Genomic DNA, 23,938 nt, shown 5'->3' on the forward strand with positions numbered 1-23,938 from the left:
GGTCTCTCTTTCGGCCGCTGTGTCCTCGGCCCGGACAGGGGGTGAAAGATGGCGGCAGCGGCAGAGGCAGAGAGGCCGGGGTTGGTGCGGGAAGGGAACGGCATCCCGTACAAACAGCGGCTGGAGGTGAGTGCAGGAGGTCAGGGGAGAGATTCCCCCAGGGCTGCTGCGATTCCCGCCCAGTCTGATATCAGCCACCGCCTGTGAGTGACTCCACATACCTGTCCCCCCCCCCCCCCCCGGCAGCTCCTCTCTCCACCCCCACCCCCCCCCCCCCGGCAGCTCCTCTCTCCACCCCCACCCCCCGGCAGCTCCTCTCTCCCCCCCCCCCCCCCCGGCAGCTCCTCTCTCCACCCCCCCCCCCCCCCCGGCAGCTCCTCTCTCCACCCCCCCCCCCCCCCCCCGGCAGCTCCTCTCTCCACCCCCCCCCCCCCCCCGGCAGCTCCTCTCTCCACCCCGCCCCCCCCCCCCCCCCAGCTCCTCTCTCCACCCCCCCCCCCCCCCAGCTCCTCTCTCCACCCCCCCCCCCGCAGCTCCTCTCTCCACCCCCCCCCCCCCCCCGCAGCTCCTCTCTCCACCCCCCCCCCCCGCAGCTCCTCTCTCCACCCCCCCCCCCCCCCGCAGCTCCTCTCTCCACCCCCCCCCCCCCCCGCAGCTCCTCTCTCCACCCACCCCCCCCCCCCCCCCGCAGCTCCTCTCTCCACCCACCCCCCCCCCGCAGCTCCTCTCTCCACCCCCCCCCCCCCCGGCAGCTCCTCTCTCCACCCACCCCTCCCCCCTCTCCCGGCAGCTCCTCTCTCCACCTCTCCCCCCCCCCCCCGGCAGCTCCTCTCTCCACCTCTCCCCCCCCCCCCCGCAGCTCCTCTCTCCACCCCCCCCCCCCCCGCAACTCCTCTCTCTCCCCCCCCCCCCGCAGCTCCTCTCTCCACCCCCCCCCCCCCGCAGCTCCTCTCTCCACCCCCCCCCCCCCCGCAGCTCCTCTCTCCACCCCCCCCCCCCCCGCAGCTCCTCTCTCCACCCCCCCCCCCCCCCCGCAGCTCCTCTCTCCACCCCCCCCCCCCCCCCGCAGCTCCTCTCTCCACCCCCCCCCCCCCCCCGGCAGCTCCTCTCTCCACCCCCCCCCCCCCCCCGCAGCTCCTCTCTCTTCCCCCCCCCCCCCGCAGCTCCTCTCTCTCCCCCCCCCCCCCCCCCAGCAGCTCCTCTCTCTCTCCCCCCCCCCCCCCCCCCGGCAGCTCCTCTCTCTCTCCCCCCCCCCCCCCGGCAGCTCCTCTCTCTCTCTCTCCCCCCCCCCCCCCCCGCAGCTCCTCCCTCCACCCCCCCTCCCCCCCGGCAGCTCCTCTCTCCACCCCCCCCGCCTCCCTCCCTCCCCGCCTCCCTCCCTCCCCGCCTCCCTCCCCCCCCCCCCCCCCCCCGCAGCTCCTCTCTCCACCCCCCCCCCCCCCCCCCCCCGGCAGCTCCTCTCTCCTCCCTCCCCCCCCCCCCCCCCCCGCAGCTCCTCTCTCCTCCCCCCCCCCCCCGGCAGCTCCTCTCTCCACCCCCCCCCCCCCCCGCAGCTCCTCTCTCCACCCCCCCGGAGCTCCTCTCTCCACCCGCCCCCCGGACAGTATTTAACCCCACGTCCCTGCTGTGGACAACATTAAACCCCACGTTGATGCTGTAGACAATCATGCATTTCCCCTCTTGCTCTCATTACAACAGTGACAACACTTCAGAAGTGATCTGGGACCAGCTGAGGCCATGAAAGGCACTAAACAAAATCAAGTCTATATTTGGGATGAATTCCTTATGTACCCCCAATCCATTCATGGTTTTCAGCTTGTTATATAGAATGACAACATAAACAATTCATAGAAACTAGGGGCAGGAGTAGGCTATTTGGCCCTTGGAGCCCATTCAATATGATTCTGGCTGATCCTCCATCTCAATGCCATACTCCCTCATTCTCCCCATACCTCTTGATGCCATTAAAATCTAAAAATGATCTGTCTCTTTATTGAATACATTTAGTGACATGGCCTTCTATGGTAGAGAAATCAACAGGCTCACTACCCTTTGAATAAATTTTTCCTCATCTCAGTTCTGAATGGTCTATCCTGTATCCTGACACTGTCTCCTCGTTCTAGATTCCCCCACCAGGGAAAACATTCTCCCTGCATCTAGTCTGTCCAGCCCTGTTAGAATGTTATACTTTTCAATCAGCGGCACGGTAGCACAGTGGTTAGCACTGCTGCTTCACAGCTCCAGGGACCTGGGTTCGATTCCCGGCTTCGGTCACTCTGTGTGGAGTTTGCACATTCTCCTCGTGTCTGTGTGGGTTTCCTCCGGGTGCTCCGGTTTCCTCCCACAGTCCAAAGATGTGCGGATTAGGTTGATTGGCTATGCTAAAAATTGCCCTTCGTGTCCTGAGATGCGTAGGTTAGAGGGATTAGTGGGTAAATATGTAGGGATATGGGGGTACGGCCTGTGTGGGATTGTGGTTGGTGCAGACTCGATGGGCCGAATGGCCTCTTTCTGTGCTGTAGGGGTTCTATGATTCTTCTATGATCTCCTGTCATCATTCAATGCAACTCATCTGTGCCAGTGTTTATATCCCACATGCCTGCCCCATCTAATATCATCTCATCCTGTCACCATATCCATTTATTCCTTTCTCCCTCTGTCCATATCTATTTTCCGCTTGAAGGTACAATTTTCCTAATCTATTTTTGATCCTGAGTTCCACACTCTGGATAAAGAGATAAAAACAGAAACTGCTGGGAAAACTCAGCTGGTCTTGCAGCATCTGTGGTGAGAGAAACATAGAAACCCTACAGTGCAGAAGGAGGCCATTCGGCCCATCGAGTCTGCACCGACCACAATCCCATCCAGGCCCTACCCCCACATATTTACCCGCTAATCCCTCTAACCTACACATCCCAGGACTCTAAGGGGCAATTTTTAACCTGGCCAATCAACCTAACCCGCACATCTTTGGACTGTGGGAGGAAACCGGAGCACCCGGAGGAAACCCACGCAGACACGAGAAGATTGTGCAAACTCCACACAGACGGAACTGTGTTAATGTTTCAAGTTCAAATGACTCTTCAATTCTTTCCACAGATGCTACCAGAGCTGCTGAGTTTTCCCAGCATTGTCTGTTTTTATTTCATATTTCCAGCGACCACAGTATTTGGCTTTTATTTCTCTGGATTAAGAAGTTTCTCTTGAATTTCTTATTGGGTTTATTAGTGACCATCTTGCACTTATAGTCCCCAGTTTTGATCTCATCTATAAATGGAAACATCTTTATGTCCACCCTATTAAATCCTTTCATAATTTGGTAGATCTCTATTAAAACTCCCCTCAATCTTTTTTTCTAGAGAAAATCCAGCCTATTCAGTTGTTCCTAATAGTTATAGTATGGTTAACAAAGCACTGGTTTAGACTATCCACTTTCCCTTTGTATTTTGTAGGCGTTCTTTTAAGTATGTCGAAACAAAATGCAACTCAGTTGTTGCCCTGATGATGTGTTGTGACAAGAGGACACGTATACCCAGCAAAAAGATCTGTCCATGCATGAGGTTCTATGTTAACCGGCTGTTAAAATGGCACATGGAAATGTCTTGTTTCCAATCAACTTTACTATCCTAGTGAAATATATTTTTTCCCCTTTACCTCGCTGATGTTCACAAGTTTAATTTTTCATGTGTTTTGAAAGCTATTTCTTTGTGATATCGTTTAGATGCTGACTGGAGACTCCACTGACAATTTGATTAAACGCATAATGAGACTCATTCTACAAGACACTTATGAGGCCCAATCAGAACTACACACTATCATGCTGAATTTGTTTGAGAAAATTTCTATTAATGGAGCTGAGGACTGTCGCCCAGAAGCACATGTCTTTTTGCAGCGCTTTGCCGAAATCGCGTGGTCTGAACTGGTGGATGAGTGCTTTGCCGAAGGTAGCATGAAGTTGATTCACTCGCATTCTACGTTTTTTCAGGCTTTAGGCTTCTTGCGTCGAATATCTTGTTACATGCCTTGCGTTAGACGCATGTGGGATAAGCGATACAGAATTGTTACAAACATTGGCATCATGCTTGTTTTTGATGGTGAAATTACACACTTGCGCCATTTCATCTGGCAGGAATGCTTGAAGATTCTTTACAATTGCCTTGTCTTGTGTACTGAAGATGACATAAAGTATCTTTGCCAGTTGCAGATCTTTAACTGCCTAGAAGTAGCCTGGAAAATGTCTGATCAAAGATTGAACCTTGGGTTGCTTGTTAAGGCATGGCTCGTCTTGGCGGAGCATTATCACATTCCAATTTGTAAGCAAACCTGGGATAGATCCTCCTTTCCCCAAATAATTTGGTACCTGTCACAGGAAGATGAATATGAAATGGCTGGCGTACATGTGGCCAGAAAAGCCATGATGGCTGTGGAGAATCCCGAAGAATACAGGAAAGACCCTTACGTGCATTACCAACATAAAGCGAGATATGTGTCCACAATTTCTGACATAGAAACCAAGCCACCAGAAACATTCCCGATTATATGTTCTTCACCTATGTGTAATGAACTGGAAGATGTGGACTGTCACTTTCGCTCTTGTGAACGCTGCCGGCTGACGTATTACTGCAGTAAAGTCTGCCAGAAGTACCATTGGAAACATGGTCACAAGGAGGAATGTGTTCCGCTGATTCCAAAGGAGGAAATCCTTAAATACTACACTGAGGATGTGATAAATGACTTTCAACTGTACTGTATAAGCCTGTCGAACAGCAAGATGCTGGAAAGCATTATGGGTCAAACCATTCCGAAGCGCAGGAGAGGAGATGGTGTTCGCTGCTTGGGCGTTCTTGTTAAAAATGAGCAGGGCCAGTGGGTTACCATCGATGAGCAAATACCAGATTCCAAGAAACATTCCAGAAGAAATCGACCCAAAGACTAACCTTTTCCTCCCAGTAATTGGTTATTTATGAATAAAGTTTACAGTGCAGCCCAATGCTTTTGTGGACTTGAATGAGACCATTTTTAATGGGGGGCATTAGCATTTATTTTGAACAGTGGCTACAGTGGAACATTTAAGATGTCACCATTAGATGCCTGAATAAAACAGTCTGCTGTTTCCCACTCTTAAACACTCCTTTCCTATTTAAGGATCATAAAGAAATTACTCTCACCATTTTGATGCTGTTATGGACTCAGTTGTTCCCATTTCTAGTCATTTTTAGTAAATTCCATTTCCAAGCCTACTGATGCCGTTATAATCTGGATCTACCCGAGTTATTTAAAAGCTCAACAATACTCACCTGGACGAGATGTGAGAATTGGAGAAATGATTTATAATTTCTGAATTGCCCCATTACTTCTTACAATAAGTTATATATAGTACCTTTTAGAGTAAGAAAGTGTCCCAGAGTGCTTCGCCAGAGAGTAATCAAACACAGAAATACAGACCTTGAGTCAGAGAATTACAGCCATTTTATACCCGGTAAAAGAAACTGAATAAAGTAAAATGGCGAAAATTCAGTTCCTGATCAGTGAATAGAATCCTCACTTTGTCAATTTAAAACATTGAACACTTTGCTTCCAAATTAATCTGAGTTTGACTGTACTTTGCTAAAGTTGGTAGGCAAATAATTCAAAATGGATGCACAGAATTGTAGACGGTTTTGTCCTTTTGAGAAGAAATGTGTTTTAGTTTGATATCCTCGCATTCATTTATAATGTGCCAACAAACTGACGTGTTATGTTGAATCTGATTAACATATTTAATTTGATTGTGTTATTTAGCACCTGATCTTAAATGAGAACGGTTGGTGACTTTTGTTTTATTGATAATGTATGCTGATCGAAAAGTATTGCTGTAAATTATATTCATTTCTCAGAAAGGAGATCTCTTATTTTACAATTAAATTAAAATCTCACCAAAAGGTGACCTGGACTTTAAAATAGAGTAATTGACATTATTTTTATTGAAAGCTTAACGATAGTGTGTTCTGGTGTTAAGTACCTTTTTTTGTGGCGGTGGCGGGTGGTCGAAGCAGTCCACAGGTACAAACTTCAGATGGTGAACTTAGGGATAAAAGTTGAAAAGTAAAGTTCTTCCTTACTTAATTCAGGGATAGATCTTTTCACCTCACACTAATTAACACTTTATGTGCATATTAGCATAAAATCAGCTTTATCAAAATTACCGTCACTGAAGGTGGTAATGTTCGTGCCCCTCTTAGTTAGTTTGTAAACAGCATATTTCAAAAACGAATGGCTGGATTTCAATAAAACCTGTTACACAGGGGCTTATGGCCCAAGGAAGAGCCGATTAGTTTTTGATGTAAATGCAGAACTGGATGCGGATCCTGAAACATTTTGAAAGGCTCCGTTAACATTGGGGAAATAGGGCATTAGGATGTTGTGGGTTGTTTTAACTAGAATGTTTTGGAATGCTGTGGATTGTCTCAGCTGCTGTCGTGGAATTTGTCACGCTGTCAAAATGAGAGCACAGTTTTCGGAGCAGGTCGTTGGATGTGGATTGGCCTGAAGCCTCCTTAGTGAGATGGACGTTCTTAATAAAATATTTATTTCTTAAACTTTGTAGTTACAGACGTCAACCAAACAGGGAAAACAAACTCGAGGAAGAGATGAATCTGTGCGGTAGTGTTGAGTAAACATAGCGTGGCAGAAGTATGCAGCACAGAGGGCATAATGGTTAGCCGGGACCCGGGTTCAATTCTGGTCTCAGGCCACTGGATGGCGTTTGTACATTTTCCCCATGTCTGCACGGGTTTCCTCTGGATGCTCCAGTTTCCTCCCGCAGTCCAAAGATGTATGGGTTAGGTTGGCATGCTAAATTGCCCCTCAGTGTCAGGGGATTAGCAAGTAAATATGTGAGGTTACGGGGATAGGCCTGGGTGGGATTGTTGTCGGTGCAGGTTATAGGGATTCTATGCACTCCACTGAGTGCCTTCACTTGTTCTTTGCTCAGAAGGTAACAAATCTGCATTTCGGAGCTTAAGGACTTAGAACTATTTTAAAGAAGAATACCTAACTTTAAATGACGTAGCCTTATAATGGAAAGGCTTGTACTGAATTAATAGCATAAAATAAAGTTTTAAAAGTAACTAGAGATGGTGAAGCCTTGTAAATGTCTAGGTACTTGCAGATAGTGAAGTAACACATATTGGAAGATCAGGACAGCTGTGGACAAGGTGTGTTATATGTTGAAATATTTAAGTACAATAGATCCAGAGGAGCCTTTAGCATTTTGAAAGAGTCTAGAGGAAGGAATGCTACTGCACACATTTCAATCAGCTACATTGGGCAGTGAATTCTTCTTCTGATTCATGTGATTGGTAGGTAAGAATACTGTCTGGTTGTTTTGTGTTTTTAGACTATCCTGTGATGATATTTTTGATATGGGGAGAAAAACAACTGCACTCATTTCCATGGCTAGAAAGCATGCTTCTTTTTCCAGATTGTAGGAGAATTATATTGGACAATTAAGAAAGTAGTATTTCTTTCCCCAAATAAACAAATCAGAACCACTAATAGGATGTAGCTCAGACTCTCTGGCTTGTGCTATGGATTGACCACAAGATGGTGCTCTTAAATAGCAGTCTACAAGCAGTTGGATATCTTTTTCATATTAATAGCTGAGAGCAAATACACTTTGTGAGGCTCAAACCCTTGTTTTAAAACATTTTCTCCTAGTATGGCTCGTAGACAGGTCTTGTTTTATCTTGGCTTTAAGGTTCGCATTTTATCTCGGTGAAGTGTCTGTTCAGGATTTGTTCTACAAGTTAGACTTCTGCTCTCAGAACAGTTGGAAATCTCCCATATTAGACAATAGACCAAGTGCATGCTGTGGCGTATGCTACAGTCTGCAGCTCCAGCTTTTCCAAACATATTTTAATGCCAAATGTGATTGGTGTCATAGTAATATTATTCATCCCCAAATTGTGTGACTGCTGAAATTTATACATAGTTGTCACAATCAGGAAACTTCAGTGGTCAGAAAGAGTGAGACTGATCACAGTTTAACGTTAAAGATGTATTTATTTTCAGGAGTGAGATAGATTAAAATCAACCACAACTTTGCACCAAAGGTAATGAATTCAGTTCCTATGAAGGAGACTTGGATTTCTCTCTAGTGGAAATAAAGTAGCGCAGTGGTTTGCACTGCTGCCTCAAGGCACCAGGGTCCCAGATTCAATTCCCGACTTGGGTCACTGTCTGTGTGGAGTTTGCGCTTTCTCCCTGTGTCTGCATGGGTTTCCTCCCACAGGTCGATGGGCCATGCTAAATTGACCCTAATGTCAGGGGGATTAGCAGTGTGTGGTTACAGGAATAGGGCCTGGGTGGGATTGTGGTCAGTACAGACTTGATGGGCCAAATGGCCGTCTTCTGTAGGGATTCTATGATTCCATCATTACATAGGGGAACAGGAACTTAGGAGCAGGAGCAGGCCATTCAGCCCGGTGAGCCTGATCTGCTTTTCAAACAGATCATGGCAGATCATCTATCTATCTCTATGCCATTTTTCTCCACCATCCCCATTTCTCAAGTTGTCATCAGAATCCAGAAATCTATTGATTTCTGTCTTGCTTAATGATTGTGCTTCCACGGTCTTCTGGGTCACTTGTGTTTCCAGCTATTAAAAAGTGCTGCTTCTTGTCTCTTGGACAATAAATGCTGACCTTGCCAGCAGCACTGACATACCATGAATACATTAAAAAATAATCTAATTTATAGTTTCCTTTGCATTTGTGAGACTTAAATGGTTTTGCTACAAGTCCACATTTGTCTATTCACCATTATTATTGTGGTGAAATATTTATCTTGGGGAGTAGCACAAACTGGGCGGCACCACATCAGCTGACGGAATGGAGCGGAAAATCAGATGGGCCTTTAACAGGCAGCTGATGAGATGCCACTTGCTTCACGCTATTGCCCAGAATGAATTATTACTCTATTGTGCAGTGTAAATTATAGTGATTCTAATACACATCTGACCAAGTTTACAATTTGTTTTATGATTCCAAGAATGTGCCTGGGAAATAGCAGGGTGAAACTATTAAAACAGCCGACTAATGAACAGAAGCAAGTATAAAAAGTGGTTCAAAAGAACTATTTAGAAAGATGAAACTGGTGCAAGGATTGCCAGGTAAAGGAATATGGCAAGAAGTTAATAGAGAGGCAAGCCACTCAATAGGCTGCCGTTCAGCTTGTAAATACTGACAACTTTTCGTTTCAATGTGCATCTTTAGGAAACACGCAAGAAGTACTTGGGCACTAACTTGAGCAACTGCTAATGGACTTTGTCAGTAATTTCAGGAATAAATGGCTTTATAGGTACTTTCGGATCTGGATGACATTGTTTGTGCTAATAAGTGGCAAGTAACACTCATGCCACACTAGTGCCAGGTAATGATTATCTCCAACAAGAAAGAGCCTGATTACTTCCCCATGATATTCAATGAAATTATTGTTGTCCAACAACATCCTGAGGGTCTCCATTGATCAGAACCTTAACTGGACCAGCCATATAAATCCTGTGGATACAAGAGCAGATCCGAGGCTGTGCATTTGGTGAGTGTCTCAACTCCTGACTCCTCAAAACCTTCCACCATCTACAAGGCAAAAGTCAGGAATATGTTGGAATTCTCTCCACTTGCCTGGGTGAATGCAGCTTCAACTTTACAAGCCTGATATCCAGAACAAAGCAGTCGCTTGATTAGCACCCCATCCACCACCTTTAACATTCACATCCTCCACTAGCACACACCAGCTGCAGTATTCACCATCAAAAGCATGCAGTGCAAAAACTTGCCAAGGCTTCTTCAACAGCACCACCCAAATCTGTGACCCCTACTCCGTAGGACACTGAAAGCAGTGCATGGGAACCCCACCACTTGTAAATTACCATCCAAGTTGCACAACATCCCTTCAAAATGTATCTTCATTCCTTCATCGTCACTAGGTCAAAGTTCTGCAACTGCTTACCTTAGAGCATTGTGGGAGCATCTTCATGGATTGTAGACATTTAAGAAGTGGCTTATCACACCTTCTCAAGGGTAATTAATGATGGGCAATCCAGCGACATGACATTCCATGAATTAATAAATTGATAGAAAATAATGGGTTTAAAGCTCTTTCCAGTTTTGCACCCCTCTCCTCAAGGGATTAATTCCTTAGCAGTGCTATGATTCACTAGGTAAACTTAGTCCTCTGGCCCATCGAGCCTTCTCCGCCATCCAATCATGGCTGATTTTTTTTCTCATCCCCATTCTCCTGCCTTTTCCCCCTAACCCTGATCCCCTTATTAATCAAGAACCTATCTATCTCTGTCTTAAAGACATTCAATGACCTGGTAAAGAGTTCCACTGATTCACCACTCTCTGGCTGAAGGAATTCCTCCTCATCTCACCTCACCCAAGAGAAGTTATTTGGCTGCAAGATAACACAGCCAAGCTAAATCCTGTCCTCGTGCAACCTTTACGTATATGCTTTCAGCAGGTTATGTTGGACAATGATTGAGAGATGGAACCTATTTTATTTTTCCTTCTCTAATCCAAGGGTACTGCTGACATTGCTGCTAGTTCCTCTGCTCCCACAGCTGGAGATCAGCTAATTGACAGGTTGCTGATCAGACCTACAACCCTGGCTGGGTTTTCTTCCTCACCTTGCCCTGACTGAGCAATGTGAGGTGGTATAAAAACAGAAAATGTTGGAAATAGCAGGTCTGACAGCATCTGTGGTGAGAGAACCTGATTTAATGTTTAAGGCTGATGTCTTCTCATCAATCAAGTGATACGATGCCAAACTGTACTGAACTCCAATGCACCTTTATTTCAGGTGATTTATGTACGTAGCACGCACAGTTGCTCAGTAGAAGAGGGGGCGAGTTTTCCCATTCCACCCGCCACAGGAATTGTAGCAGGTGAGGGGTGGACCATGGAAAGGTCCATTGACCTTGGAAGGGATTTTCCAGTTTCGGGACGAGCATGGCTGGAAAATCCCATCCCATGGAGTTTATGTGCCACTACAGACCTGCAGCAGCTTAAAGTGGTGATTGCTGTTTGAGCTGCTGGCTGCCTTATCCAGCTGAGGACATGTCTGGAAGCTGTTTGGAAAAAAAATCAAGTCCATTTGCTGCAGATTATGACAGTCTAGATGGTGTAGATCCACCAATGCTATCATCAACAGAAACAGCTTACAGTAACTGTGTTTGATTTGCTTTGATTTATTATTGTCGCATGTATTAGTATTCAGTGAAAAGTATCATTTCTTGCGCGCTATACAGACAAAGCATACTGTTCATAGAGAAGGAAACGAGAGAGTGCAGAATGTAGTGTTACAGTCATAGCTAGGGTGTAGAGAAAGATCAACTTAATGCAAGGTAGGTCCATTCAAAAGGCTGATGGCAGCAGGGAAGAAGCTGTTCTTGAGTCAGTTGGTATGCAACCTCAGACTTTTGAATCTTTTTCCCAAGGGAAGAAGGTGGAAGAGAGAATGTCTGGGTGTGTGGGGTCCTTAATTATGCTGGCTGCTTTTCCGAGGCAATGGGAAGTGTAGACAGAGTCAATGGATGGGAGGCTGGTTTGCGTGATGGATTGGGCTACATTCATGACTTTATGTAGTTTCTTGCGGTCTTCGGCAGAGCAGGAGCCATACCAAGCTGTGATAGAACTAGAAAGAATGCTTTCTATGGTGCATCTGTAAAAATTGGTGAGTCGTAGTTGACATGCCAAATTTCCTGTGTGTTTATCTATTCTCAGCTTCTGAACTTAGTCTCTGTTTCCTTCAGCCGGTCTGACTGCACCACTGGATTCTTCAACTGGGATCTGATGGCTTGTATCCACATGGTAAGAGAAAGACTGAACTTAGCTATTCTCCTTCACCTCCACCCCCGAGTCAAACATCTATCTGACACTGTCAATATGAGAATGAAGAATGTCCAATAAACCAAGCTGCTGGGACAATATCAGGGGAGGAGAGTAAAATACTAGCATTCACCTAATACCAAACAGACACTAATATCTGTTGCTAATGTTAAGTGTACCTTTAGAATTAATGAAGGAATTGTCGGATGATGGGGAACTTCTGTTTTCAGGATACAGCAGGGTTTTTACACTTCCCCTGATCTTTTGATTTGATTTATTGTTGTCACATGTTAGAATACAGTGAAAAGTATTGTTTCTTGCGTGCTATATAGACAAAGCACATTGTTCATAGAAGGAAACGACAGAGTGCAGCACGTAGTGTTAGCTAGTCACAGCTAGGGTGTAAAGAAAGATCAACTTAGTGCGAGGTAGGTCCATACAAAAGTCTGATGGCAGCAGGGAAGAAGCTGTTCTTGAGTCAGTTGGTACGTGACCTCAGACTTTTGTATCTTTTTCCCGATGGAAGAGCGTGTGTCCGGGGTGTGTTGGGCCCTTAATTATGCTGGCTGCTTTTCTGAGGCAGCGGGAAGTGTAGACTGGTCTTAGCCCAACCTGTTAATTTTTAACATTATAAAATACTTCCTACACAGGTTCTTTACATGTGATCGAAAACTGCTGTGGTGTGGTTAAGATGATTTGTGAAAAATTTAACGAGTTTCAAAATCCCAACATCAATAATGCCCGCTGCCCGCCCATCTCTTTGGAACCTTTTATTCCGTGAGCAGTGAGAAAGTTTAAATGTACTGAAATATAATTTCTTCAGCTTTTGGAATGTACAGTTTATTACTGTACCCTAAAAAAGCCCCAACACGCTGTTCTGCAGAGTGGTATGACGCAGGTTCAAACACTATATGACTCATCTCAGTCATTCTGCTGCAAAGATACACCCAGTGAAAGCCAGACTGATATGATGGAAATGGAGGGTGACTGATGATTTCACTTAGTGTCATTAGCAGAACCTCAGAAGCCAGATACCCACCTGCTCCCGTGGCCGAGGTAGGTCCAGGGATGGGGAAATCAGGCAAAGGAAATCAATGGACAAAATAATCTTGCCCTGTAAAAATAATTATGTTTCCAATTACATTGCAAATGTCTTTGTTACAAAATCTCCACAAAGCCAAACTCTCTCACATTTTGAACAGCTATGTATTTGTTGTAGAAACAAAACAAATAGCTCAGAACTGAATCTGGTGCCAACGCCTTCCTAATTAAAAGATCAGAAAGCCGATTACGTGATGAGACTTGTCAGCGGCCTGACTAATGGTTGCCATTTATGCATAAAACGGTTCAGTCCTATAATAGTATGAGAGAGCTTCTGCAAATACCCTGATCTCTTGAACACATTTTAAGTAGGGAAATGTTTCCAAGAACAAAGAGAATTCAAAACGATTACAAATCAGATGTGTCACAATAACATCAACCTATTATTCTCCATTTGTCTGCAGTTAAACCTTTCTTTGGCAAACCCAATCTGCAAAATGCACCAAACCTGTTACCTGTTCAGTTTTTGTGGGTCACTTGAATTCGCCCTGCTTGCATTTGTCATCACAACTGCAAAAATTCATTTCAAAGAGTTTATTTTGATATCCTTAGAAAATTATATCGAGGCAGTTTAAAATTGATTAATTTTTCAATATTGAGTTTTTTTTCCTCCCCCAATGGGTGACAGCAAATTGTCCACCATCGTTTGGAAAAGGGAGTTAAAAAGTAAAGATTGCAGGCTAAGTTCAGAAATGAGGAAACCACTATGTTGTTTAAAACTAACAGCAATAGGTATAAAGTATTATTCGTTATCCAAAACTTCAACCACAACCAAGGTCATTTACAGCCTGTCAGTGCCTGTAAAACTGAGTTAATTATTAACTTCAGATTTTGGATTTGAGATTTCTCTTGACCAAGGCTTCCATAGTTTCCATTACATATTGGATTGAAATGAGCAGTTTGGCTGCAACAACATTTAGCTCAACTCGAAGCATTGCATTTATATTTATTGTCTTAATTGTCACAATCAAAAAGCATCTTATTGCCATCAATCCTCCTCACTTATACTGTATCCTACAACTTATCATGAGCACTATCACTCATATTTCGTAAAAGTAGCATGCTGTGTGATATGAACACGATTGATTAAACCTGTTTGCAGATATTACTTTCCGTGCTTGTTTTATATCAAACATAGTAACATGACCCTACTTCGAGTTTGTATTCCTTATGAGATTTATGGTTGTAAGATAGAGTTTGGCCAACTTGGTTAGTGGTTGTTATTACAGAGCCACTCTTAGTAATGGGCACCAACGTCCCCACCCAGGATATATTTTTGTGTCCTTGCCTCCCTCCAATAGGTCTGATTCTGCGAGTATAACTATGTCAAGCAGTTGCTTGTCTAATCCATTGGCCAGACCAGGTAATTGTGGCAGGTTTCCTTCCCTGAAGTAGACCAGTGAACCAATTGTATTTATTCAACAATTTGACATTTTTGTGGTCATTTACTGATTGCCTATGTTCAACTGAATTCAAATTTCCAAGCTGCCATGGTGGGATTTTGAACCCTTGCTTTCTGGAGTCCCACCATAACCCTGACACTGCTCTACCTTTGTTTGTAGATGCTGAAGTCTGGTTCTGTAATGCAACTGATATTTGAACATCTTTTAATAACTTGTCATTAAATATGTAGATTTTATCTTATCAGTACATTGCATTTTTTGAAGGAAAATCACAAGAATTTGTTTATTCATTAAAACTGGAAGCCTGGTTCAATGAGATGCCCATGGCTTTGAATGGTGTAGTACTACAAGGTACTGATCAGGAAAGTCCCAGATTTGTTCACTTGTTTTTTTTTAATTCATTTGTGGAACACGGGCATTGCTGGTTGGCCAGTATTTATTGCCCATTCCTAGTTGCCTGAGGGCAGTTGAGAGTCAACCACATTGCTATGGCTCTGGAGTCACATGTAGGCCAGACCGGGTAAGGACGGCAGATTTCCTTTCCTGAAGGACATTAGTGAAGTAGATGGGTTTTTCTGACAATCGACAATAGTTTCTTGGTCATCAGCAGTTTCTTAATTCCAGATATTTTTATTGAATTCTAATTCTACCATCTGCCATGGCGGGATTTGAACCCGGATCCCCAGGACATTAGCTGAGTTTCTGGATTAATAGTTTAGCAATAATACCATTAGGCCACTGCCTCCCCTTAATTGTTTATGCTCAGTTATATAATTATGGACAGTTGACAGGTCCACTCTGTGTCCCTGAGCTAGAGTGGGAAAGAGCTAGGAAAAGCAGTAACAAGAAATCTCGCATGCAATATGTGTGTGACGACATCAAGTTAGGGCAGAATAAAACCTGGAAATGAAACCTTTATGCTTGGATAATTTCCTGAGATGCACTGTTCAGGCAAATACATGAAGAGTGAATACCCTTTTGGGTGAGGGCTGTCAGGAGCTGTAGAACAGCGCAATTAGCACGTGTGTGAGATGAAGGAAAAATGGTGAGAAAAATGTATTTGCGTACGTGGTAAGTCATTTTCTTTCATTGAGAAGATAGCTGAAATTTTCTTTAATTGCTGAAACTATTTTTGAAATATTTCTTCCCCCATTTCAAGTCTCTTCTATCTGCCAAGCACTCATTGTTTTGGCTGTGTGGACACCATAGTTACGAAAGCGCACCACTATAGTTTAGAAAGCCTGTACTTTCTCAGAAGACTAAGGAAATTTGGCATGTCAGCTCCGACTCTCCAACTTTTACAGATGCACCATAGAAAGCATTCTTTCTGTTTGTATCACAGCTTGGTATGGATCCTGCTCTGCCCAAGACTGCAAGGAACTACAAAAAGTCGTGAATGTAGCCCAATCCATCTCGCAAACCAGCCTCCTATCCATTGACTCTGTCTGCACTTCCTGCTGCCTCGGCAAGGTAGCCAGCATAATTAAGAACCCCATGCGCCCCAGACAGTCTCTCTTCCACCTTCTTCTGTTGGGAAAAGATACAAAAGTCTGAGGTCACGTACCAACCGACTCAAGAACAGCTTCTTCCCTGCTGCCATCAGACTTTTGAATGGACCTTCCTTGCATTAAGTTGATCTTTCTCTTCACCCCAGCTATAACTAACACTACAATTTGCACTCTCTCATTTCCTTCTCTAAGAATGGTATGCTTTGTCTGTATAGTGCACAAGAAACAATACTTTTTATTGTATGCTAATAAATCAAATCAAATCAAAAATGTAGGTGAGGGGAAAATGATTTACTGCAGTCACCGTGAATTTTGTGTGAGTACCCATCACAGCAAGACTAATTCTGGTGATGCTCTCTCTATTGTCAAAGAAGAAGTCTGTGGAGCTCATTTTCAAAATCTGAAAGTTGGCATTAATTTTAATATGCAACTGATTTACTTTCTGTCCTCACGTTCTCAGAATATTGCCGCAGAAAAACGTAACTTGTCTGACAACATTTAGGGCATTGTTCTACTTTTAGTCAATATTTTTGATCAACTGGGTATCTGACATGCACAAAAACCTTTCACCTCGAGTCACTGAACCAAGCTAATGAGAAATTCGTACAGCTAGAATCTTTGTTTGCCAAAGAAGGAATGCACACAATAATTAATTGAGACACACCCCACTTAACTATGTCTAAAGAAAATAGAAGCAGGTTGGTAGAATCAATGTTTATCGATCTTAAGCGTGCTTGGAGGAGAGCTAAAATGGCAATATTCCACAAGAAAGCACTGCTGTTCTACCCAATGCTTGTTGAGGTAGAAATACCCTACCATTAGGACTTTGGCAGGCTAACCGAAAGAGAAATATATAGCACCTTTCATGACTTTAGGATGTCCCAAAAGTGGGTGGTAAAAGGATCTTTTTTTAATTTGTGGGACATGGGCGTCGCTGGCTGGCCAGCATTTATTGCCCATCCCTAGTTGTCCTTGGGAGGGCAGTTGAGAGTCAACCACATTGCTGTGGCTCTGGAGTCACATGTAGGCCAGACCAGGTAGGATGGCAGGTTTCCTTCCCTAAAAGACATTAGTGAATCAAATGGGTTTTTCCCACATTCCACAATGGTTTCATGGTCATCAGTAGACTCCTAATTCCAGACATTTTTTTTTCATTGAATTCAAATTCCGCTATCTGCCATGGTGGGATTTGAACACAGGTCCCCAGAACATTAACTGAATTTCTAGATTAATAGTCTAGCGACAATATCACTAGGCCAATGCCTTCCTCATCATTTGAGATTGTGATATTGTTCATAATATACACAGTCTTGGCTGTCTCTCTCTCACTCTACTTCATGTAGACATGAGGCCATCCAAAACTGTTAGCTGTGTTATAACTTGCAGTATGTCCAGTTCCCTATCACCCCTATATTCATCCAGCCTCAAATCCTCTCGTGTTAAATGTGATAACTTGGAGATTTCCACATTCTTCAAAAAAAGTAAGCAATTACAATTTTTCCATTCAAACAGATTTATTGCTAAGTTCTACCATGATCAAACTGATGTAAAAGTTGAATTTTTTCTGGTTTAGCATAATTTTCAGTACAAACCAAAGCTGTTGATAAGATGTTCAGGCACAGCAACACAATCTGGGATATTTTGATTTGAGTTATTTCATGATCTTTCATCACAAAGAAATGTATACTTGAGTAACAACTGTTCTTTAAGGAGAAACCCTTGCTGGATCATCTTGTACTTGGGAGTTTCCTGAGGAAATATGCTGGTGTGGAGGGAGTTTCAGTCCCTTGAACTAGTGTCGCTCAAATGGTGTAATAAGGCTGAATCTTTTATCAGTTGTACATGCCAATATCTAGAGTTAAGTACTGAGAATGTCAGCACCTCAAATTACCTTAACACTTAACTATGGATAAACTTTTCAATAAATACCTATTCTGTTAGTGAGGTCAACACAAACGTTTCTTTTGCCTGAAGAGAATGACTGATTTGTGTTTGTACAGTGCCTTTCACAACCTCAGGATGTTCCAAAGCTTTACAGCCAACCAATCCACCTACAGCCTCAGCACAGCCTGCATTCTATAGCATCCATTCTATTAGTTTACTTACCCCTCTGTTATCCTCAGCCATATGGGCTAGTTCACCGTTGACTTAAAGGTATTTGGGTAAATTATTTAATTATAGGTACAACATCTAACCTGAGTCTTGAAGTTTATTCATAGAATCATAGAATCCGTACAGTGTAGGAGGCCATTAAGCCCATCGAGTCTGCACCAACCACAATCCCACCCAGGCCCTGTCCCCATAACCCTATGCATTTACCCTAGTCCCCCTGACACTAAGGGGCAATTTAGCATGGCCAATCCACCTAGCCCACACATCTTTGGACTGTGGGAGGAAACCAGTGCACCCAGAGGAAACCCACGCAGACATGGGGATAATGTGCAAACTCCACACAGGCAGTGACCCAAAGTGAGAATCGAATCCGGGTCCCTGGCGCTGTGAAGCATCAATGTTAGCCATTGTGCCGTCCCTGGAGATATTTTAGAATTCTATTTAAGTTCACATCAATTTTATCCTTAATAATTAGAGTTTTGATTGATGGACGATATTCTCAGTCCTTGAGAAATATAAATTATCTGCGATGCTAAGCTTTCCTTTTAATATCCTCAGATGACATGAGACTAGAAATTCTGGCATGTGGTGATGAGAGGGGGTTTGGGGTTTGTATGGGTGGGAGAGAAAGAGTGCGATCCCAGTGTGAGAGGGTTATAATTCGAGGTAAAACCATATCTGATGGGTTTGTGCTCAAATAGTCCAATGATTCCAGTTTTTGTTCATTAGGTAGTAATCCCAGAGAGATAAATTACTTTTAAAGGGATGGTTCTCCGCTCCCTAAGGTGCAGTTCTCAAAATTTTAGACACCATTCTCTTTGGTTGTATTTGGACCAAGGGTGTTCTCTGGAGGTGCAGCTTGCTGCTCTGATTGTTGCTTCCGTATTGTTAATACTTAACATACAACAGGTTAACAAAATGTTACAATTGTGCTCTTGACAGGCTAAAATACGATTGACTTAATGTATTCCAGTGCACTAATACAGGCAGTTAGCTGGAATAGTGATACTCTTCAAATATTTTAATGGTTTAGCCTATGGTGGTATTGTAATTTACTAAAATTCCGTCAATACTGTTGCTTCACCAAAGTTTTAATGCTACTACCATAAGGCTCATAAGGCTGGTAACGTACTGGATGAGTGTCTGCATGCAATACTGGAAGATGTACAGCACAACGTGTAAGGAAACAACTGAAAAGTTATCATAACTCGAAGACATCCTTGATGATGTTGAAGTATGTTCTCCCTGGTTTGAAAGATAACAGGATGGATTTTGTGGTAGAAATTACAGTAAATCTAACAGCACTCATCATTATTAATGTAAATCAGACAGCAGCTTCCGGTAATTCCACATGCAATTAAATGCATAAATCAGGAAGTTGCTGCCTGAGATGCCTTTCTCTTCCAGAAGATGCACGAGAATAGTATCTCACTGAGAAACTTGGCATTGAAATACCTGGGATGGCGTAATGCTGCTATATTTCTAACTATGTTGTAAATGTTAATTACTGCCAAACAACCCCTCTGACACTGGAAATTAATCTTAACAAGCATGGGCTCCTGTTCCTTCAGATTTTAATTATTATTGCGAATTAAAATAAATTTTAATCTTGATTCTGTCTCTCTCATAATCCAATTTTATTTTTCCTCGCTCTCTTTCTTTCTGTAGATGAGTTGACATTGAGCGAAATATTCTGAGTGACACATCCTGGTTCAGTCTGCACGGTTCATTCATGATTCTGATCGGTTAAGGAGCTACACAGTTGTTTGGTCTGTCCTCGATGCCCAATAGAGGGTACTGCCCATTTTCCAATCGTCAGCTGAGAAGAACACCCATAATAAGTCTTTGGAAAAGTACAAGTGTCATGAACAGCACTGTTCATTTCACACTCGTTTAAAATGCAACACTTGAAAATATGAATGAATGACCAGTAGTAGTTAGATTAAGACCATAAAACCATAAATTATAGGGGCAGAATTAGGCCATTTGGACCATCGAGACTACTCTGCCAATCAAACATCAATAAAAATAAGTGAACTATTTACCAAGTGTGTAAAATCCACATGCTCTGCACCAGCATGTGGAAGTTTTAAGAGGTCAGTTTCATCAACTATGCTAAGCAAGGATTTGAAAAATGTAGCCTTTGATAATTACTTCTAGTGTTCCAGCATAGTTATAATGGAATTCAGAATAGATTAATCACTTTTCAATACCCTTACACGTTTGTTATAATTCTAACACTGAACCAATGTTAACAATGTTTTGTTTGCAGCAACTTAGAGAATGCTCATTAAATACATCATACACCACATAAAGAGAGAATGCCCAAGAGACTGAAGACAATGCAGGTAGGACAGACTTTGCGTTTAACAACAACTTGAACTTGTGTAGCACCATGAATAAGTCGGCGTAAGGGCAAGATTGCTTTTGCTGCTTTTTCTCTCCCCCTCCCCCACCTAATTTATCATCAGGAGACTTTTCAGCCTAAAATTGCTGCAGAATTTTTAAAAATGTTACAACACTCAAGTGCTTCCCAACAAATGTTGGTGCAGACTTTCAGTTTGACCTTCATAGAGACAAAGTTACACCGTGGCTGAACTGCAGGCTATCGACATAAAATTAAAGTATTGTACAATTTTTCCAAAACATTGAAATGAGAAACAACTAAGTTTTAATGTTTTCAGAGCTGCTCGCTCCACGAATATATACTACTTCTGTCTTGGCCCATCGCTAAGATTCCAGTGTTACACTGCAGTTTCTTTAGATTCTGGTACTCCCGCTGATGGTTTAAAGTTCATCACTTCTTTATACGTATGACCTAGGCAGAAAAGAAAAGAATTTATTTCCTTGCAATATACCATCTTTTTACACATTGCACAAATTTTTGTTCCCTTTGTCTCTGGTGTCTTTTACAAGATTTTCCTATAGAGAACTCAGTCTGGCACGCTCTCTACAAAACTTCAGGTGTACACAATTATGAGGGGAAGCGATAGAGTGGACAGGATAAAATTGTTTCCCTGGGTGGAGAATTCTAGAACCAGGGGGCCATAAATTCAAGAAGAAATTCCACAGGACAAGAGGTAGCAAATTTAAAACAGAGTTGAGAAGAAACCACAAAGGGTTGTGAATCTGTGGAATTTGCTACTCCAAAGTGCGGTGGATGTTGGGACAGTGAGTAAATTTAAGGAGGAGTTAGACAGATTTTTAATGGGCTGAAGGGTTATGGGGAGAAGGCAGGAAAATGAGGATGAGGAGCATATCAGCCATGATCGAATGGCAGAGCGGACCCGATGGGCTGAATGGCTTAATTCTGCGCCTATATCTTATGAATTCATGAACTTAAGATAACTGGTAGTAGGTGTAGAGGAGACATGAGGAACAACGTTTTTGTACAAAGGATGGTGGATGTCTGGAATTCGCTGCCCGAGTTGGTGGTGGAGGCAGAAATCCTAAACTCTCTTAAAAACTCTGGATCTGCACCTTAAGTGTTCTAAGCTACAGGGTTATGGGTGCAGGAGGCTGGCATTAGAAAGGGCACCTGGGTGTCCTTGGGCTGGCATGGACAAAATGGGCTAAATGACCTCTTTGTTAAACCTCTTAGGACTGGGGTATCTCCTCAAGAACTACTCCACAGCCAGGGGCCAGAGAACACAGGTCTTTATTCAGTCTACTTGCTCCACACTCAGGGCGGGTCCAACTAACTCACTCCACACCCTGGGTCACATGACCTGTTCCCTTAATGGGGCTATGTCCCAACATACATAACGCTTCCATGTTGTAACTTTTCAATGGTCTTTTTTTAAGTGGCCTTATAGAATCCCTACAGTGCAGAAAGAGGCCATTCAGCCCATTGAATCTGCATCAACTCTCCGAAAGGGCATCCCTCCCAGGCCCTCCTGTCTGCCCTATGACCATAACTCTCTAATCCACCTTACCTGCACACCTTTGGAATGTTGGAGGAAACCGGAGCACCTGGAAGAAACCCACACAGACACGGAGAAAATGTGCAAACTCCACACAGACAGACACCCAAGGCTGGGGTTGAACCCTGGTCCCTGGCACTGTGAAGCAGCAGTGCTAACCATTGTGCCACCTGTGTCACTAATTTTAGTGTTTCTTCTGAATTGGCTGCACAAATCAACTATGCCATCCAATCCCAGCTCAAACGGAGGCCAGGATTTTCCAGTCCTGTCGAAAGACTGTAGGCTGGCCCACCAGAGCGGGAATGGAAAATCTTAGCCTGATTTTGTCTTGGGGTCAGAAGTGTATGAACGGTGTGAAGAAGAAAGCAAGAAATAAAGAAACAAAAGGTGAAGATGAGGGGAAAAAATCAGCAGGAGATTCTGACAGTTTGCAGATTTGCGCCGACCAGCATCCTTAGCTTGAGGAGTACGAGAGACAGGAAACTTATTTTGGTGGGGGCTAGTGGTAAAGTTTGAGAGCCATTGTATTGGATCATTTTATCTCTACGCTGCCCATGACTCTGGTCCTACAATGTATGGTCGATTCTAAATGCCGTCTGAAGTGGACCCCAGCAGCAGGGATGGGCACTAGGTGTGACCCCACAAGCGGAGGACAATTCTTCTTTAAAAAAAAGTATTAGAAGTGTGTTTACTTTTCCATTCTTCAATAGTGCAATCTATGTTGTCAAAACTATCGTCATATGGCGTTGCCACGGTCTCTTCCTCAGGATCGCGGTATTGTTCAAAGTACGGATGAGCCAAAGCTTCTGCTGCTGTAATTCGTTTTTCAGCATCGAGTACAAGCATTTTCTCCATTAGGTTCACAGCTATTTTCAGAAAAATAAATTCAGCAACGTGAGATTATTAAACAAGTGAAACTCCAAGCTTGAAAGAATGACTATGCACACATTACATAAACTAGTACAGTACAACGCCACATCTTCAATGTAGAAAAAACAGCCAAGCTGTTTCACAGAAGTGGATTCACATAATGTCTTTCACAATGTCCCAAAGTACAGAACAACCAGTAAAGTACTTGTCATAGAATCCCCACAGTGCAGAAAGAGGCCATTCGGCCCATTGAGTCTGCACTGACCACAATCCCACCCAGGCCCTATTCCAATAACCCCACACATTTGCCCTGCTAATCCCCTGACACTAGGGTCAATTTAGCATGGCCAATCGACCTAACCCACACATCTTTGAACTGTGGGAGGAAACTGGAGGAAACACACGCTGACAGTGGGCCAAGGCCAGAACTGAACCCAGATCCTTGGCACTGTGAGGCATCAGTGCTAACCACCATGCTGCCCCCTTTTGAAGTGTCATCACTATTATACATAGCACCCAATGTGTGGCACAGCAATCAGTAATATGAGAATGACCTGACAATTTTTTGTGATGTTTATTGAGGGAAAAACATCCCTGTCCTTATCCGGAATAGTGCCCTAAGATCTTTTATGGGTACATGAAAGAGCAGACTTCAGTTTAACCTCATATTTTAAAAATGGCACCTCTGACTACACGTGGTATGCCAGCCTAGACCTTTGCTGGAGTGAGCAAAGAGAATAAAGAAAAGTACAGCACAGGAACAGGCCCTTCGGCCCGCCAAGCCTGTGCCGATCACGTTGTCCTAACTAAACTGAAAAAAAAAACCCTGGCCTTACTCAGACTGTAGTGGGACCTGATCTAACAACAACTGAGGCAAGAGTGCCAGCAACTGAGCGATGGCCGACATTGCCCAATAGAAGATACACAGATAAATTCTCATGGTTAATCACAGAACAGAGAAAGGGTGCAGCCACAGTCAGAATAAAGCATGTCACTTAGAACGTCGATTATACAGAATGTCTCTTAATACAACACTGGAGCAATTCACATATCGGGCTGTCAAAGCGAAAAGAGAGACAGACACTATTATCTGTTGGCAGCTTTAATTTGAGACTGACAAAATGGTAATAATGCACAAACTGACTGAAGGG

General features: G+C 43.7%; 2 protein-coding genes across 3 annotated transcripts in view; one reads left to right on the forward strand and one right to left on the reverse strand.

Moving 5' to 3' along the window:
- Positions 1-23,938, forward strand: part of LOC144507962 (uncharacterized) — a 70,747-nt gene continuing 46,809 nt past the window's right edge. Inside the window, exons 1-2 of one of the 2 annotated variants that reach the window (XM_078235571.1) lie at positions 1-126; positions 3,722-5,936. In XM_078235571.1, the coding sequence (XP_078091697.1) occupies positions 49-126; positions 3,722-4,936 (1,293 nt within the window). In that variant the 5' untranslated portion in view covers positions 1-48 and the 3' untranslated portion in view covers positions 4,937-5,936. Of the gene's footprint in view, positions 127-3,721; positions 5,937-11,765; positions 11,853-23,938 lie in introns of those variants that run through there. The other variant, XM_078235572.1, reaches the window with a different exon arrangement.
- The window catches only part of LOC144507964 (mitogen-activated protein kinase 12-like), a 70,206-nt gene continuing 63,650 nt past the window's right edge, over positions 17,383-23,938 (reverse strand). Inside the window, exons 11-12 of the mRNA XM_078235574.1 lie at positions 22,610-22,783; positions 17,383-20,812 (exon numbers count right to left, since the gene is read on the reverse strand). Of these exons, the coding sequence (XP_078091700.1) occupies positions 20,739-20,812; positions 22,610-22,783 (248 nt within the window). The 3' untranslated portion in view covers positions 17,383-20,738. The remainder of the gene's footprint in view (positions 20,813-22,609; positions 22,784-23,938) is intronic.

The sequence above is a fragment of the Mustelus asterias genome, chromosome 19 (assembly GCF_964213995.1).
Source record: "Mustelus asterias chromosome 19, sMusAst1.hap1.1, whole genome shotgun sequence".
Taxonomy (NCBI): Eukaryota; Metazoa; Chordata; class Chondrichthyes; order Carcharhiniformes; family Triakidae; genus Mustelus; species Mustelus asterias.